Genomic DNA, 18,868 nt, shown 5'->3' with positions numbered 1-18,868 from the left:
GCTGAGAAAAATTTGGCTCCCTCTTCTTCATTCATTCCCAGCAGGTGTTCATACACATTGTACTACTAGGAGAGGTTAAAAAAATATATCTTGTAAATAGGGTGATAGATTATGTATCCTCCCCTCTTTCTGCACTGCAGTAAAGCTCATCTTTAAAATGAACCTTCCTAGGGTGAAATTTTTAGTAGAAGTGCTTTACATCTGGAGTGGCTTCAGTGCAATAATATAGTATAGTGCATGAAATTATAGGAATATGTAGATGAGTTAATTGTATTTTTAAACAAAACGCTGAGGTATTTGATGTCTTGTTGGCTAGCAAGAAGATTGAATCTTTGGATAGACTGGAACTCGTGGTTAATATTAGTGTTTTGAAATTCAGCAGCATTTCACTTGGAGTCTAGAATCTGATTGCTGCCACTCCTAGTACAGGGGACTGTTGATTTGCTAGTTTAACAAACATCTGCAGCTTCGTTTAGTTGATTCCATCTGTCAGATGCTAAATGATATTACTTCTGATTCACATTTATTCAGATACAGTCTATGCAAAATAGTTAATACCACTTGCAGGTATAATTTCTGTCAATTTGGAGCTGATTTTTTTAAAACTCAGTTTAATCCACAATTCATTTGTGAACATATCCCAGTTCAACAGTTGTCTGCACCAGCATGACTGGAAATAATGTTTTATAGCCATGCTCTCCTGCGTCATTTATTGATGGGGTGGGTTTTGTAGCTACAGAGCCCTGTAGTCACGATACCTTGTTTGTTCACTGTTTTATATAAAAGAAAAATATGCAATGAAATTATCCGGTCCAAAAGGGTCAGGCTGAAGAAATCACATACTTCTCTAACCTGAGTCACTCATCAACTGTTGGTTGAGTGCTTCAGTGCAAGGATCTGCTGCATTGGAACTACAAAGATACTAATCCACTGTATAAGGTACCATGTGGAGGTAAAGAAGGGAAACGATATTTCTCCTGTTGGTTGTGTTATCGTTAAGGAAAATGACTGAATTATGCACTAAAAGTCTTTATACTAATGAAAACCCCTTCTGTGGATAGTGTTGCATCAGCATAAAAATGGTAACTTAACACTGTTGAAAATCTTTAAGATAGACTGGCCTTAAGGTAGGTATTTGACAATACTAACAATATTCAAATTGACTGCTGCTGATTATTTTGGAGAGATTTTTTAAGTCTAGGATGTACCTTTCTATCAAGTAGTGGGTTTGGGTGATGTGTTTGCACTGCATATTGTGTTTTGCTACTAATTCATCATTAACAGAGTGAAGAAAACTATAAATGTGTTTTCCAAGAGCATTTAAAATTTACTAGAAAGCAAATCACTGTGAGAAGTCCTTTCTGTGTGTTTCAACTAAGAGAGGGACAGCTCTAAAAAAATAGTAAGGCTCAAAATGATTTCAAATAGTAAATCCAATAGGATCCAATAATCATTACATTAAAAAAAATTCTGTAGACTGGCACACTTAGTTACCTGTATGACTAATGATGTTTGAGGAGATTACCTGGAAAGAAAATTGAATTCCAGTGTTCTTGGAACTCCTTAGAGTTTTTGTTCCCTTTTTTTTAAGGTATTATTGAACAATCAAAATCCAATTTCAGCTGTTTACTGAGTTTCGTCTTCAACTTCCTAGTGTTGCAATGTTTCTGTGTCAAATGCAGGAGAATATTTAATTTTAATAACTTTCCCTGGAATTTTTAAGTGTGGAAATATTTCTAAAAATTAACACTTGTTGGGGGGAAGGAGGGGAGAGTCAAATGCAAGTTGAAGGAACTTTCATCTGTATATTTAATGTTTCCTGACTATCTAATTTTCTTCTTTACTTCTGTAGAGAAGTCTTGCTACATTTTCAAGTCTATGCATCAGCAGCAAGGAGTAGGATCTGTCATAGCAGGTGTGTGAGGAAAGGATATTGTTTCAAGACGAGCAGCCCAAAGAGACAGAAAGACTAAGAAAGGAAGGAATTACTTCTTGAAAGGAATTTGGCAAAGCTCAGGAAGTTTGTCAAATAGAAATCAGGAAGGATAAGGAACAAAGATGTATCCATTACTGTGTTCTTCCTAGTGCTGTTTCCCATCTTCCTGCAAGAGCTTCATCCTTTCCCTGATGTTCCCCTTGAAAATATCCGGTAGAGTTTGGAGAGACACTGTGTTACTACTCTGAAATAGAGTGGTCTGTGTAATCAATTCCATTTCAGCTGCTGAATTTAAAATAAAACCACCACACATTGAATGGAGCTCAAATTCATTCCTTTTTTTAAACTAGAGTGAAAAACAGGAAAAAATACATATGCAGTGTTATGTTGCAGTGAACTTTAAACAAAATATTTCGAAGACAAGTAAAGGGAACAAAGTGCTTCAGTTGCTAAACTGATGGCAGCAATGTCTTCTTTTCATCGAGTGTGTTTAGAAATCTTGTGAAGGATGAGTGAAGCCCAGAATCCATTCTTCTTACTGTGCTTGAAGGAGTCTGAATTGTATCTTCTATCTTCGAAGAAAGTGTTCTACCAAAATGTCTTATATTCTGTGACTTCCCTGCAGTCCTTCTAGCTTGAAAGTTTCACTTTGATTAAAATACATGGCTGGTTTTTATAAACAGAGATGGATTTCCCAGGGCAGTCAACTGCAGGCAAGAACCGAGCTGCTGTACCCATGACAGTGAACGCGTGGCCCTATTCTACGTCATGTGGGCTGAATGTTTTGCGAGTTCTGAACCCTGAATTTATCTTATAGATGGGTCCTAAGTAAACTACCTGGAAGATTTAGTGTGAGTTCAGGAAAAGGAGGGAGGAAATTCAACGTGTGGATGGTTGAACATCCCGAGTAATTTTCTGAACCGCTAAGAAAATTACTACTGCTTTGTTTTATTTCTTCAATCAATATTTAGAAAATCTGAGCTTGAGAAACTAGAGTCAAAGTAAATTTAAAGAACCTTGAAGGGCTAAAGCTGTGCATTTTTGACAAATAAGTTACTATAACAGAAAAGAGCAAATTAAGTTTCACCAAGCTTCTGATCTTCAAGCCTACAGATCTCTTCTGGCATTGAAACGCAGCACAGGCTTCTGGACTATTTCATATTTGCATAAATCGGAGAGGTCACAGCTCTATCTCGCTATAGGATCAGGCATCACGTGCTTGTATCCAGAATTTAGATCATGTTATACACTTAGTCTGCCTAAATAGTAGGAAAGATTTTAGCTTTAACGATCCATCTCTTTTCCCCATGTTCATTGTAAATTGATGGCCTTTATGTTTCACCTTTTAAAAATGGAAGACATCACTTCTCTACAGAAGTAATACCTCCTTAGGAAAAAAAAAAAAAAAAACAAAAAAACAAAACAGCAAACCAAACCCTGGCAGAACTGTTGCAGAACATGTGTTTAAAGGGCGTGAAATTATTTGCGTGTGCACTTGTCACCTGTGAGGAACAGGTCATCCCCTGGGCTGCTCCTAGCCCTGCGGACACTCCGGGGGAGCAGAAAACAGCGCTTTGGAAGATGCTGATGCAGAGTGGAAAATGAAAAATGGAGTGGAAGTTTGTTTTCTCTCAATATGACGTTACTCCTGCTCATCTCGAGTACCTAAGAGGGACCAGGCTTCTCAAGAAATGTGTAGAGGAGTGGAAAAATAGTGGGAAGAGAGATTATGAATAGGCTGCCTTTTGTCTCAAGACGCTGCTGTTTTGAAGCACTAATTCTGGCAGTTCTTTCTTCCCTTTCCCTGTGTTTGAACTTGTTTAAAATGGAACTCAGTCTTCAAATGAGAAGAGAAGAAAAGCAATTGGGAGCACTTGATTTTTCATCTACCTTTCCTGCTCTTCAAACTTGCTTATCAGAAACAAAAAAAAAGCGAGTGGAACAGGGCACTGGTCAGGCAGAAAGGCACCGATGAGAATACGGACGGCTTGGATACTGTTTTCTGCTCTTCCGCTGGCATGCTGCATGATTTTGGGGAAAATCAGTTCCCCGTTGCTGTTTTCCCCTTATACAAAACAGGAAGGAATAAATTTTACAGGGGATGTTGATTGCTTTCAAATTTTCTGATGAAAAGTGCTGCATAAGAACTAGTCAGTGTATCATTGACTGCATGAATACTACTGAGTCTGTAATAATTTTTCTTCCTCTATGTCAGTTTGGGATACAGAGGAAAATTACCTGGTTTCCTCATTTTTCATTGCTTTCCCCAATGCTCAGGACCCCAGGCCACTGATGTTATGCAGCAGATGCTTTTCATAGATCGGATTAAGGGTTGATGAAGTAACAGAGCCTCATGCAAGCATCCCACTGTGCTCTTGAAACTGGAATTTCATTCCTGGTAGTGATCTGTATGGCCTTGCATTTACCTTAGAAAAACGTTAGTAAAAAAAAAAGGGGGGCGAGATCTTTGGAAAGAAGGGAGGTAATATTAATACTAAATTCTCTCTAACATATAGTGTTCAATATGTCACTAAAGTCCTAGTGGTATTTAATATATGGATTCTTCTAAACAGTGGATGTGTAATTCTCCTAAGATGTTTTATAACCTATAAGAGGAAGAGGTAAAATTGTTCACAAATGTTTCACTGAGATTGTTTTAAGTCAGTTAAAATTGCCTTTGAGAGTAGAGTTGCACTAAAAAGAGAGAGGAGAGGTGGAAAAAAGAAACCCCAAAACAGGGTCCTGCTCAGTGTAGAGTTTCAGACGAGAGAGGAAAAGGTCTAGTTATCCAGAGCCAGATGCATTGTTAAAAGTTCATACTATCACTTTGACATTTAGAGTAGGACTCAGTGTCTTTGTAAATTCCTGTTCGTATTACCAGCATAGGTCTCTGAGCTCAGACCATTTCACAAACCATAACATTTTTTAGTGAGTGATTGATCTGTATTATGTGTCCTAGCCATCAGAAGAATCTTGGGATGTTGCTTGTATAAACTGTAATACAATCTGATCCTGGGCATTTAGTTACAGACTTTCATAGACCTATTGGCGATACTCAATCCTCCTGGATTTGGTAATAGGGCTTATCTGATACCTTAAAAAAAAAAAGATGGGGGGGAGGGGGAGAAGGAAGAAAAAAAAAAAAAGCCCCTCATTTTCTCTGTTCCCCACTTAAATAACTCAACACATCTGGCAACACTGTAGGATCATTGTCCTTTCAGTTCCTCTGCAGCTCATATTGCTACAATATTTCTTCCGTATCTAGTTTCCTAAAGGGCAACGTGAGGGTTTTTTTTTTTTGGCTGTTTTTATAGATCTTGCAAATTAACCCATATGCACTGCAAGAAAAAACATGACTTTTAATCAGCACCATTTCTAAAGTTAGCGCTTGCTCTGTGTATATGAATATGTATATCAACCAGTGTTTTAAAAAAAAGAAAACACACAACCTTTCTGCTAGTACTCAAAACTAGCATACAAATGTGTTTTTATTATCAAATAAAGTATGCCTAAATGTTAAAATATCTTTCTGTTAAGGATTTTATCATTTGACTTCTTGTCTTCAGTTACAAGAGTGATAAAAATTGAAACTAAATCTTTTAATTCAATAAGAACTACGTTGAATTTTAGGAAGCAAAAAGAGGAATCAGATATAGACTTATATGCATAGGAAATTAAACATTCAAGAAGTTAAAACTTTGTGAGCTACTAAAGGGGTAGCCTTAAGGTGTGCTTATTTGAAATGCCTGCATCTAATTTTACAATAAATCTGGGTATTTTGTTCCAATTAAGACAGTTCATGTGCATGACTTTAAGTTGTACAGTAGTTCCAGGGAGATTGTGGACTGCTTGTTTTACATTCTGGATCAAGTTCAGATTTTTAGGCTTCGCTTGAATAAAATAAAAAGTCTGAACCCTGAAGATAATACAGATTGATAAATCTGATTTAAACATTCCCATGTTGCAGACTTTCAGTGTATGTGGTACAGCTGAGCCTCAGGCCATGCACTAAATACATCCACAGTGCATTCCCAGGGCACCCGAATACCAAATGATCACATTTGAAAGGTTACCTTTCTATGGATTCTGACTTTTCTGTATTAGCCACGAAGATTAGAATTTTAACAGCTCCCAATGAGAGGTATTGTGAAGTATTTACTTGGCAGGAAAAAAACAAAACAAAACAAAGCCCAGATGAGGTACTGTCTCGTATTCATGAACTGGGATTTATTAGTTCTGTGAATGTCCTTGTGAGAATACACTCCATAGTTCACACTTTAGGAAAAAAAAAAAAAAAGTCTTGTTTTTCATTTATATTAACTTAAAACTTTGATAGAAGAGTTACTGTAGTAGAGGTTTTAACAGAGAGACAGGATCGTGCTTGTGCAGAATATATCCCAGTAAATCCTGCAGTCTTTCACAACTAGCTTTCTGCAAGGAAAGTTATGACCGTTTTTCTCTCTGGAAACCTGGCAGTAGCTTTGTTAGTAAATTTGGTGACGATTAAAGATGTAAGGCTTTTTCTCCTCTTCTTTTACAGGTTGTGGAACTCATTTCAAGTGCTATTGGTGACTTAGTTCAAGGTATATATTATGAAAACTCAAAATCATCTGAGGTAAGAATCTGAGGTACTACTGAGGTAAGTAGTTTTACATACCCAAGAAGGTTGGTGATATTAATGTGTGACTACAGTAAATGTGATGACTTTCTCATCTGTTTAAGAGGAGGAGGGGGAGGGAGGAAGAGAATTAGCTGCAGTCCTAGTGAGTTTCAGCAGTAACATTGTTATGACACTTGAGAACTCTGATGGAAGTTTCTAGAAATGCTCAAAGAGGGACTATTTTATTTCCATGAGAGCTTTATAAAATAATATCATGTGTCATTACCAGGAGCTCTAGACCTGTCTTACTATGGGCTTTCCAAACACTTCTGGAGGTTTCTAGTCAAGGTTCTGTGACAGGCATTTATTATAATGTTGTCAACATCATTAATACTTTCATGTTAAATCTCTCATTTCCAAGCCTGAAGTTGTTTACAAAATGCTTCATCCCAAACTTATGTCGGGTCCTTTCTTCTTCTTCACCTTTTAATAGTATCAACATGAATTTTGTCCTGAAGCAGTAGGAGTGTAGCACCGTACTCTTCTCCACCAAAAGTCACCGTGCACGCATTGCAGCAGTCGGCATGGGCAAAGACAGCGGCTGCCAGTGTTTCACACCAAATAATCTTGTATTTCGTCAAGGGCAATTACGGATGTACTGTGTTATTGTGTGGCAAGAACTGTAATGAAAATTGGTCAAATTAGATCTAGTTTTCTTTGTCTTTACTAGAATATTTAAGGAAACTTGTAGAGACACTTCTTGAAGTAGGCATGCTTCGGCAGGATGTTGAGGCAAAAAAGAGTTCGTTCTTTCATTTGCTATGACTGTATCTTAACACATGCAAAAAATTGATTATTTAAAGTTGCCATGATCTCTACAGGTTTTATGATAGCAAGTTTTCACTGAATGAAAACCAGTATGTATATATGAATACCTATCTTGAAATCCACTGAGGTGTAGATAGATTTTCTTATAGTGATGTGGTCTCACATGCCTAGTTTGCCTCAGAGACCTGAATCTTAATGTTCAGTAGGTGAAATACCTTGAAGATTGCAGAAATATATGAATTCATTTATATTTGTTGTGTATTTAGATTGCAGCTCTGGTTTACTATTGCTGTGTTGTAGTATGTAGCAAAATTAATACCTTAGTCGAAGCCCTGAGTTACCACTGCAGTAGATACCTGCACTGATGGCTCTGCACCAGCCAAACCACAGTGGGCAAGGGGAGAGTGCCGTCAGCTAACAGCGGCTGGGCCCTGGAGGGTGCTGCTGCACCCCGCGACGCCGCTGGTCAGTATCTGTCTCTCCGGCTCTGCAGCAGCAAAGACGTGTTACTAAAACTAACCTGGTTTAAGCTTATCCCTCTCATTTTGATTGAAACCAGTTAGGTAGGAAGCGATCATGCTGATGAGCTGAGCTCTTCCCTCGGAGGAAGCGAGAGCCTCTAGCAGGAAAGTGGTAATGGCACGCTCGGAGACGCCTGGGGCTGCGGGCTTGCCGGGCTGCGCACAGAGGACGACGTGCACAGAGCGTCCTCTGGCACCTCTCAGGAGGGGACCCTAGGTGGAAGCGTGGCAGCAATGCGACGTTGGGAACTTGGCGGTCCTTCTGCACCGGCTGTGTTTAACCCGTGGATAAAGAGACTGCAGCCTTTGGGGTTGCTCCCAAGTACTGTGCTCAGGGTTATATGTTAAAATAGATGACGTCTTTGAGATTTTTGCAAAGAATGTTTAAAATTTTATTTTCTATATTCAAGCAGGTTTCTAAGTACAAGTAGATCCCAGATACGTCCTATTTTAAAAAACAACTACTCTTCTGTGTGTAGAAGTAAAGCTCTACAAGTCCATCTCAGTAATAAAACTGCATGTTATTTTAACCATGGCCCCTGTATGAGAAATGTTGTGGACTCTTTTGGGTTCCTGCCACTGCAGAAGGTCTTAATCTTCTTTTTCTTAGTCTTTCTTTTTCTGTTTATTTTCTGTTGCGTTACTGAAGCACTCCACATGTGCAGATTGCAAGGGAAGTGTGAGATAAACTAAGCACAGCTGCATGATGTTTACCCTGCCCTAGTCCAATTACGAAGAGCAAAGACTTATTTTGTTTCAGTGACTTTTTCTGTCTGAGGAGAGTTAAAAGTACAGTATTCCCTTCCTAAGGGGAACCCAGTTAACTCAAAACACAATTAGTATGGTGGCATAATAGATACTGAAATTTACATGACGGTGTCTGAAGTTTAGTCTTATAATGGGTAGTGCATGGCTTCTGATGAGACCTAGAACAAACAAGTGTGGGATCTACTTTAGTTTTGTTTTTTTTCTCTTGTCCTCTGAGAAATTTGGTTCCATGTTGAGTATGAGACATATCCTGCTGCTTTGCTCACACTATTCTGCTGAGGCAGTGTCCCATTTGTGTTCTGAACATCTCTTTAGCAAAGATTGCCAAATGGACTAGGTCAGTTGTTGGTCTATCTTATTTGTATCCTTTGTGCATCTTCTTTCCATCCCTAATTGCAATTTGACTGAAACAAAAATGTGAACAACATTTCCTAGAGGTAAGACAAATGCTTTAATCTACTCCGCAACTAAATCTCAAATGTCAAACTTTATTTCTTTTTAAGAGTAGGGCATAGGGATGTTAGTAATTGCATTTTCAATGTTAAATTTGGAAAAGCAGAAGGTTATATTGTCACCTGTTCTTTTTTTTTTCCTTTTAGAGGCAGGAAAACTGTACTTCATATGTTAAATGTCTTTAATGGAGTTGTTAAAAAGCAGCTCGGTACCATAAAATAGACCAATTTAGCACCAAGTTGTTCTGAGCTTTGCTAGATGTCTACCTAGATGGTAGACAGAAATACAAAAATAACTCTGCAAAATTAACCTTTCTCCTCTGAGACCCTAAGTTCATGTTTACCCCCCAAAAAAATGTTTCGGTTTGCTTCATTGGCATGACCCAGTAGGAAAATTGAAAGAATCATGTGACCTAACAAGACTGACCTTATTTACTGCTGAAAACATATGATGGATATAATTATTTGACAGCTCTCATTACCACTTTTTTTCTCTCTGTAAAACCACATGCAATCCTACAGCCATCCCATTTTAGTACATTCTGTTTGGTCATTCTTCATCTTGTCTGCATAGTGAGTCATTAGGTCTGTGTGAAACGGAGAAAATAAAGATAATACTTAACTTTTCATCTTTATTTGAAGTGACAATCCAAACTACAAAGTGTAGGCTTTGGTTGCAAAGATAGCCTGAAGGTTAGGGTTGCCACTCATGTTCAAAGTACCAAATAGCTGCTGTAGTTTAAGGCATTGCATTAGCAATATTAAGCTAATATTTTGGACTGTAAGCTGGAGCAGGAAGGGGTGATGTGATAAACCTTTGCAGCTTTCTATGCTAAATCCCCTCTCAACCCAAAATGCTGTGAGTGAAGGACATTCTTCCCAGTTCCTGTCTGTCTTTCCTAAATCTAGGTCTAATTTGGGAGTAAAAATTTGTGCCTTAGTGAGTGCAAAGATGAAGTTGTCTAATCTGGCCTTCAGTCATGATTGTGGTATCTATTTTTAACAGAAAAAACATTGCACTGAGTCTCTGTTTCCTACTTCTAGGAGACTGAAGGCTTCTGAAATGTTTGCTAACGCACAGAATACTGTCACACTTTTAGAAACCTTCTGTCTTAATATCCCAGATCATTTAACAAATATTAATGAAGAATGCTTTAACATCCCTGTCAGTTCACTGAATAGGAACGAGAGATACAGGGAAGCTCAAGGTCAAACAGCAGAATCAAGAGCAGGACTTGAGTGTGTTGGCTCTTGTGCTTTACCTGCCAGACCATTCTTGCAATTATAAAGTATTAGGGACTTCCATGGGAAACTGCTTTGTTGGTTTTTCTTTTTTCCCTCACCTCCAGAATATCTAGCTGATGCTAAATGTGCATTACCAAAAAGCATTTTTAGACTCAGAATAGGACTGTTATGTAAGACAAGATCATTTCCAACATGTTCCACTGATGGCTAGAAGAGCTGTTAGGTATTTTTGAAATTTTCTACGCAATTGTATGAAAATTGTGCATAACTAATATGTAAAACAAGTTTAAAAAAGAAATACATTAGTGGCAAGTACTCACTGTACCAAATAGTGAATTAACAGGTATTTGTTTTAGACCAAAGTAGGTTTTTTTTAATGAAAATAAGTTTATTTTCTGGCAAAGCACAGGCTACATGCAGTGAGTTGTACCAATTCTTCTTTATGTTTGGTCACCAGTTCTCCTTTGAGGGCTAATGTTTTGGGATACTGCATGTGTCCATCAACTGGACTACTATGAGTCTATGTTATAAGTAAAGGATTTGCTTATGAATTTTACCATAGGAGGTAAATCAAATGTATTTTGAGTCATGTAAACCACCTTTTAGCAGGGCAGTAGTCAGAGTCAGAGCTTTCACTTTTTTTTTTAAACAAATGTTTCTGTTGCAAGACAAAAGGGAAGGATAAATATGGAATTTGAGTAAAGAGCATCTGTGAAAAGAATGGGTAAATGTGTCAGAGGGGAAAAAAAAACGTAGCTAGAGAGAAGGCCAATGCTATTTGTTTACAGCTTTTGTTCTTTTAAATACTAAGCTTTTCCAGAGAGATTTAAAAGTAACAGATGTGGAGAGATATTTAAATTTATTGTAAGTTTTCAAACTTTTTTTTTAAAATCATGTGTTGCTTTTTTTTAAAGTGTCATGATAAAAGTATTAGGTAGTTGGTGGCACACTTTATTGACCCATTTGCAGACACCCTTGTTCCTCTGAAAGCAGTGACGACCTGTATTAATAGACCAATAAAACGTGCCCTGTCATGTTCAGCAAGCAGGAATACATCTGTTGAAAGCTTATGTGAACCATGTGCAAGATGTTTTGCAGGGTCTTGCTACTGGTAGAGGGATTCATAGTTGCATTGGATTTTATTTATGTAAAATAGAAGTTCTTGAACTACCTAATATAAAACTTTAAAATGCTATTTAAAAATATTTCTATGTGTTTCTGTGGATTATTTGCCCATTGAGAACTGAACTAAAGTTTGATATAAGTGGTTCAGACATTTCGATCACTATGTGCAACAGCAGATCGCTAAGAAAGAGCTTGCCATAGTATGGAAATAAAATAAAGGCTCCCTTACAAACTATAGCTGAAGTTTTACATTGAAAAGTCTCTGACTGCTACTCCTTCCTGGTTTTGCAAATGGTTTTGTGCACTTTTAAGACACGGTTTTCATTCATATTTTCCTTAGTATGTTTTCAGCTGAACCTGCATATAAGCATCTTCTTTGGTGTGACAAATCAAACTGAGTTATTGTAAGTGCCACTTTTGTACTGGGGATCCTTGTTACCATCACTAAGAGCTGCCCTTCCTGATGGTTATGACTGCATATTTTGTCCTGCAATTTCATTTTCTAAAAGTTTTTTGTTTCCTGTTGCCTGAGATGATTGTTTCAAACCCAATTTAAATTATGGAAGTACCTTAACAAAAAAATCTCACCTAGCTGATTTCTTTCTAACAAAACAGTAACTGACCATGCCATTAGTAAAATGGAAGCACCCTCAGCTGTTCTTAATTTCCTATAGGAAATGATGATCGACAGAGCTGGATTCGGATATTTTCCCTGTACTCCCATGCCAACATTATCCAAACCATATCTGGAGTTGACTGCTTTCTTCCAGGGATGGTGAGGGGTTCAGCTCTCTTCATCCAGCTTCTGCTACCCAGGCAGCATCAGGGTTGGTTGTGGTCTGGACCCGTTTCTTGGTGACAGAACTTGTGAATGAGGTCACTCTATAGGCGTTAGTTAGCCAAATGTCTGAGCACTTGTCAACTATAGCTAGAATTAATTTGAGTTTAAAAAGGCTTTTATATGAAAGGCTGCTAGGAGTCTTCTGAGCCAGCGAATGTCCACTTTTATATTTATCTTTTGAAATATCCTCTGCTGACAAAACAAAACAAAGCTTACAAAAAAGTGAAAATTTCTCTAAAAATAGTAAGTGCTATCATGATGTCAGATTCCAGAGACTTTGCAATCTAGAACTAGTTTCATTTTTCCCTTGATGTTTTAAAATACTGTTTAGATCTTGTCATAAATACCCTTGTGGTAAGAATGTGGTGTGGTTGGTGGACAGTTTGTATATAACATGAAAGTTAAGCTTGGGAAAAAGCGGCATTTGGATTGTTGGAAGACTTTGCTGAGGAAAGGTTATGTCTGCCTCTGCTTTCCTAAGCAGCAGAAGCTTTAGGGGTATGTGGTCATAAGACATTCTGTGATTAAAATCAGCTATATTTTGGCTTGCAAGCTCATATGCTAAAGCACATCCATATGGGCATAATGCCTTTTTACAGCTGGCTTCTTTCTGTAACCCAGAGATTCACAATACCTATGTTTTTAAGATTTCAATACCGCATCTTCAAATATGTCTCAAATTTTTGTCTTTTTTTTTTTTTTTTTAAGTTAGATGTCCATTTTGGATGCTTGAAGCTCCTACATCATGTTCATGTAGTGAACAGTAACTTTTTGTGCCATCGTTTTCAATCCTATGATGAAATTCAAGCTTGTTTAAGAAGAATATATTTTTGTAACAAATCATAGAATTAATTTCCTTGTATACGTCGAGTTGCAATGACTGTTCAAGCTTCTTCAGTTCCTGCAGTTGATATTTGATAATGTCCGCATTTCTGTTGCTGCTCAAAGGCTCCAGCAAGCAAACGTTTTCAACGTACAGGTCTTCTGAAAGATTTTTTTGACTTCATAAATTGTTTTAGGATACCTTTCTAGAATATTTTTGTGTTGGTTGGATTTAAAACAAATAATTATAAAAATCACCGCCAATTTTCAATATCATCCAGCAAATTTTAGTAAATACTGTTTTTTCGCTGAGCAGATTGGTTGTTAAGGAAAAGATTGTGTTGCATCTTCCAAGCTCCTGATTTTAAATTTAAAATAAATTGATCTATATCTGAGTGGAAAAAAAAGACTTGATATATAGGAAACTACTTGAATTAAATGCTCATTTTGACATTTTGCCAGTCATGGGAATTTGCACATGCTCTGGGCTGAGTTAAGATATTAAAACAGAAATACTACAGTAAAATGAAACACGAGGAAAGTTTAGGCTTGACTTTGTAAATTATCATATGCATAATAGCAAACATGTGGTTTCTCTGTTCTTCACTTTCCTTGTATAAGTTAATAGTATGTCTGAAAGCAAAGGCATTTTGATACAGCTCTGGGTTACTTGGCATTGCAGAATTCTCCTACTTTTTCCATTAGTCTCAAATTATCCTCTCCCTTGTAATGCAGCACTTCTGGGTGATATCCATAAGGGAGGAAAATTAGAGCTGAACGGATGGATTCTATTTCATTTGTTACCGATTTAATGACAGATAATACCTTGCTAGAAAACTATGGGGTCACACAGAATTACTTCTTGCTCATTTCTAAGTAATTTAATTGACATAACTTTGAGGGAAAAGGCTTGTTATATAAGGGTTTTTTTATATTACTCTTTTAAAGAATACCTTTTGGCTTAGAATACGCAACAGATTTGGCTGAACTGAGAAATTACAAACTTTTTAACATTTATATGCTTGAAATTTTTTCTGTAGCTTCTCATTACTGATTTTAGTTTTCTTCAAAGCAAAACAATTGTGGTCTTTTCTGGTTTTGTTTTTTTTCCCCTCTTTAGACAGTACCTAATGGTGTGAAAGCAACATGTGTATGTGAGGAAGATTACAAGTCATGTCTAGCCTTGAAGACCCGTTAGTAAAATAGTGGCATATTAACACCTTGTGAGCCAGAGGAGCTGCAGTTGAATTTGGGTTTGGGGGGAAAGGATTGGATTTGCGTTAATTAAAACACTTTGTGGAAAGTAATCCAAATTAATATTTTGGATACAAAGGATTCTGAGAAGCATTGAGCATCTCTGACCTTACAGTCAAGGTGATAAAGTTCACTAGAGGCATCACTGAGATCTCTGTCAGTTCCCAGGGAAACTTAATACCTGACGTTTTCTAAATCACAGCTTTATTTATTTATTTTTTAATACTTTCAGTCATTCCTCATCCTTACTATGGGAGTAGAAGAGGTACAAGTCCTCCGTCACAGCCCTTCATTTTTCCAATGCAGTTCTATAAGGATTTTTAATACCTTTTGTAATTTTTTTTTTTCTTGACTACAAAGGAGAAATTTTAGGGACTTCTCAAGTTTGTTTGGGATTGTTGGTTCTTGATAACTGGCAAAGGGCTGAAGTGCAGATATACTCTGGGGTTTTTTTGGTTTTGTTTTTTTGTCTTTTTTTTTCTCCCCAGACCCTCATGAGGAATATAGTCAGCTGTTAATGTTCAGTGTAATGATACAGTCATTAAGAAAAGGATCTATGTTGAATCTGTTGACAGCTCCACGTATTTTGCGTTGTTCTTTTTGAGCAGAAGATGAAAATGTTGTTTGTTGAACCTACCAGTATATTTATTCTGATACTTTTCTCTACTCATCCCCAAAACAATGCCCTCCTTTATTTGGCACCGTGGCACCCAGAGTTTTGTAACTCACACATTATCCTGTGCCACACCATTAACTTCTGCGAGCTGACACCGCTGCAGTTTCGGTGTTTTCATGTTAACCTTTGTTTCATTTTCAGGAGAACTGTCTTACAGATGATATCGGCATATCTACATGGAAGGAGCAGGTTTTCCTGTCACATAGTGCCTTGCTGGCAAAGAGCTGCCAGGCTGCAATGGAGCTAGCAAAGCACACTGCTGAGATTCAGGACATGGCATTTCAGTATGGAAAGCACATGTCTATGAGTCATAAGGTACGCCTTTCCCTTTCATTCTGGGATCTTAAAAACAGAAAGACTTGTAAGATATGTTGCTCTTGAGTTCTGTCGTATACTGCCGCTATGCTGTAGACTTTTGCCAGCAGGTCAGTGGTGTTGAGAGATTTGACTGCTGCCTTGTGTGAAGATGTTTGCAGAAACTGCTGGTATGAACAGTGCTTATGAACTGGCAAAATCACAATTCTGGCAATGTAACTTATTTCATTCAAGGCTCCGTTAATGTCCCTCTAGCACATCTTTCTGTAGCAGCTTAAAACTTTACCTTCTGTGCTCCTACGTTCCTCTTGAAACCACTGTCCCAGCAGCAGGAGTTCCAGGAAGAAGCATGTGTTGGGTCTCAGCTGCCACCACGCAGAGATTTGTACCGAGAGGCTCAACTGCCTGCAGCAGCACACGAGGCTGAGGCATAAGCTGTGGTGGCTGAAGGACCTGCATATGTTCCCTTCTGAACAATCTGCTGTGGAGGCAACTTCCAGAGGGGGTAGCTGGGGATAAGGAGGGAGGTCACCAGGTAGGGCCAGGAGCAGCTTACACTTCTGCAGCGGTAGGATTTCCCAGAGAAGGCTGCTGACCTCCATTAGAAGTCTTTCAGCCCATAGCTACAGTGTGGAACTCGGGTCCTTGGCACTCTAGTTTTGCCCTAAAGATCTGCTCCTACAAGTATAGACATAGCTTGAGACAGGCAGACAGACCTCCCATCTGATTCAGCTAAGTTGGTTTAGACAGTTTCTAGTTCCTCCAGGAGAAGGAATTGGTTTTATAAAGCACCACTTTACTGCCATAGAAATGCCACTATATGCCATTACTAGGTACAACTCTACCAGTAAATTGCTTCTAGTGCAGACTATACCCTTAATATTTTGCGTATGCTTTAATATTAATACATTCACTGTTGACATACAGTTGTGGGTAAAGGGTTGCATAATTTTCGTAGAAAGCTCCTAGCTATGTAATGTTTCCTTTGTCAGAAGGAGGATCATATTGCATCAGCTTTCTCAGCTACTGAAAAGTAGAATGTATTACCCTTAACAGATTAAAAAATAATATTCTTCCCACCAAAGACTGGATCATTCTTTCCTTTATATTTTTTCTGCTTCCTACCACTCAAAAATTGCCTACCTGGCTGTGTCCCATCACTTGCCCAGCTCTGCAAGCTGTCCTTTAGCCATTTCTTTGCAGATTCTCTACATGCTTCTCTTTACCACAACTTTCTGCCACTGCAGTGCTTCCCCCTCTTCCTCTCCCTCCCGCAAATTTGAAAAAGTGCAACCAAAGTACAAGAGTCAACGCAGAAAGTGGCAAGTATAGGATCAGGATATGGACCTTGATTTGGTGAGTGGGTGGATATGTATAGACTGTTCCTGGGAATTGAAGAAGGATGTTCTTCTCTTTCAGCTACATTCGGATCTTCAGCCATTTGTTAAAGAAAGTTCTAGTGACACCATGGCCTTCAGTTTGAATTCTGCTCCTGCAGTCCTGCATCAGGAGTTCCTTGGAAGGGAGGCATGGATTAAACAGATCAGAGAGGTAAATTAAAACATTGTTTAGAACTTCCTAGTTTTGCCATTTGTATCTCTCTTCCTATCTATACTTTCAATCTGCAAAGAAACTTAGAAACTGACAACAGGCGAGATGATACAGAGGTTACCTCTGCTCACCAATACTTAACACCTCTCTCTTCCATGCTTTCAAGAGGGGAAAATCTAGGGACCTGACAGTCGAGCTCTGTCAAACTTTTGTGTGTCAGTGTAACAAGCAGATTCATTTGCGTGGAGCATATGTCTGTTCCTCTGCTCTACTTGTGCAGTCCCACGTCTTAGCTTAAAGCTACTTTCACTGGCAGCTTAAAGCAGAGAACTTTGCATTACAGTGGTTGAAAGGTAGGCACACATTTCCTTCTGCCAACTTGGCTCTGGGAACAGGAATTTTGGATGGGGGGAAAAGATCTGGGGAACTTGGCTTCCCGACCACCTCAAAATATTTGTGAGATCCAGCTGGTTGATGTCCTTATTCTCAGTTCTCTTAATTCAGCTGTCTTTTCCTCTAACCCTTAGATGAAGGAGGAGGTAAGAATAAGATAGCTGTCTGGTATAGATCTGTTTTACGTACCATGTAGCACAGCAGGGTTCAGGTCCATGAATAGCTTCCTGGATGTTGTTGAAACACAAATAGATAACTGTACAAGATAGCAGGGAGAGAAAGCGGTGGGAAACACCAAAAATGGCCAAAATTAAGCATTCTGTTGAGTTCCTGCATCAGTCGGACACGTTTTGCCTGTCTAAATAGCTGTGATGAGTACTGTTTGGAAATTCCTGCAGTTGTTATACAGATTTTTCAGTAGAAAGACTGCTGCCTTCAATAAGAAGCTAGATCTGTGCAAGCATATTAATTTAAGATATGCTTGCCAATGTCTCCTTTCCTTGCTGGTTTGAAAGCAAGACTCCTGGGCAGAAGGTGTGGAGTCTGAGCCTCTGCCTAGTTCTGCGTTCATGATGGCCAGGTTGCAGCCTGCCTTCACATACTGCAAGCAAAAGGCATAGTCTTTTCAGCAGTGAAATTTTGGCAAGTATATGCAGAATCTACAACTTTACAGTGATATGATGTTGGGGGATCTTAAAGTGAAGCAAACCTTTTGTCATTTTGAAATTAGGGGCTGGTAGTTTATAATGTGTGACGAGGAATTTTGGAATTCTGCAATCTCAACACAAGGCTCATATGTGAGTTGAATGTAAATGGATTTGGATGATTGCAGTTGGAGAATAATGGTATTATCACAGCACAATTTATAAAAGCTTTGAAACAATTTCCCATCTGCAGAATCTAGAGGAGGTTGCAGGACTCCAGGAGTGCCGTCTGCCTGCTTACTAATTCTCATACCGAAAATGGGTATTACAGAAACAGTGAAGCAGTTCTCTCTGAAGGGGGGGAGGAAGGTGACATGCACTATGCAAAAGTATTTACTAACTACTACTTTAGCTAAATACAAAGTGGAACACCTTGTCCAGGAGCCTTTCTTGGCTTGTGTTGATTTAGGAAGGAAAATTACCTTTCATTAACTACAAGCTCTTTGAGATATCATCCATAGTCACATTCACTATGTGACATTCAAGGCAGGCCAAGCACTCAAACCAGAGACTTTCTCATGTTGGCAGTACTAGTAAGAGTGTGCTCATAAGCCACCCTCTTGTGCGATGTCATTTGTATGGTATACATAGGCGAAGCATGCACAGTGCACTTAGTCCCTGTCAGGTAGAATTTTTCTTAGTAGCTGACTAGGCATAAGGAAATCACATTATGGACCTGTAATTACTGCTAAGTAATCTGGCTTTCTCCTTTGATTGTTTGCCCATGTAAGCATTCATATGATGGGTTGAAGGCACCACCTCCCCTTGGCAGCTTCCTCCTCCTACAGGAAGGTCTTGGAGTTCAAGAAAGTGGAGGTAGAGAGCCCCATTGCACCT

At 38.5% G+C, this 18,868-nt stretch overlaps 1 protein-coding gene across 3 annotated transcripts in view; it reads left to right on the top strand.

The window, feature by feature from the left end:
• PDSS2 (decaprenyl diphosphate synthase subunit 2) overlaps positions 1–18,868 on the top strand; it is a 127,156-nt gene that overhangs the window by 87,407 nt on the left and 20,881 nt on the right. For all 3 annotated transcript variants that reach the window (XM_075145616.1, XM_075145617.1, XM_075145615.1), the window contains 3 exons: positions 6,477–6,551; positions 15,210–15,383; positions 16,803–16,934. In XM_075145616.1, the coding sequence (XP_075001717.1) occupies positions 6,477–6,551; positions 15,210–15,383; positions 16,803–16,934 (381 nt within the window). The remainder of the gene's footprint in view (positions 1–6,476; positions 6,552–15,209; positions 15,384–16,802; positions 16,935–18,868) is intronic.

This window comes from Calonectris borealis, chromosome 3 (assembly GCF_964195595.1).
Source record: "Calonectris borealis chromosome 3, bCalBor7.hap1.2, whole genome shotgun sequence".
Taxonomy (NCBI): Eukaryota; Metazoa; Chordata; class Aves; order Procellariiformes; family Procellariidae; genus Calonectris; species Calonectris borealis.
This window is presented reverse-complemented; position numbering and strand designations above follow the sequence as displayed.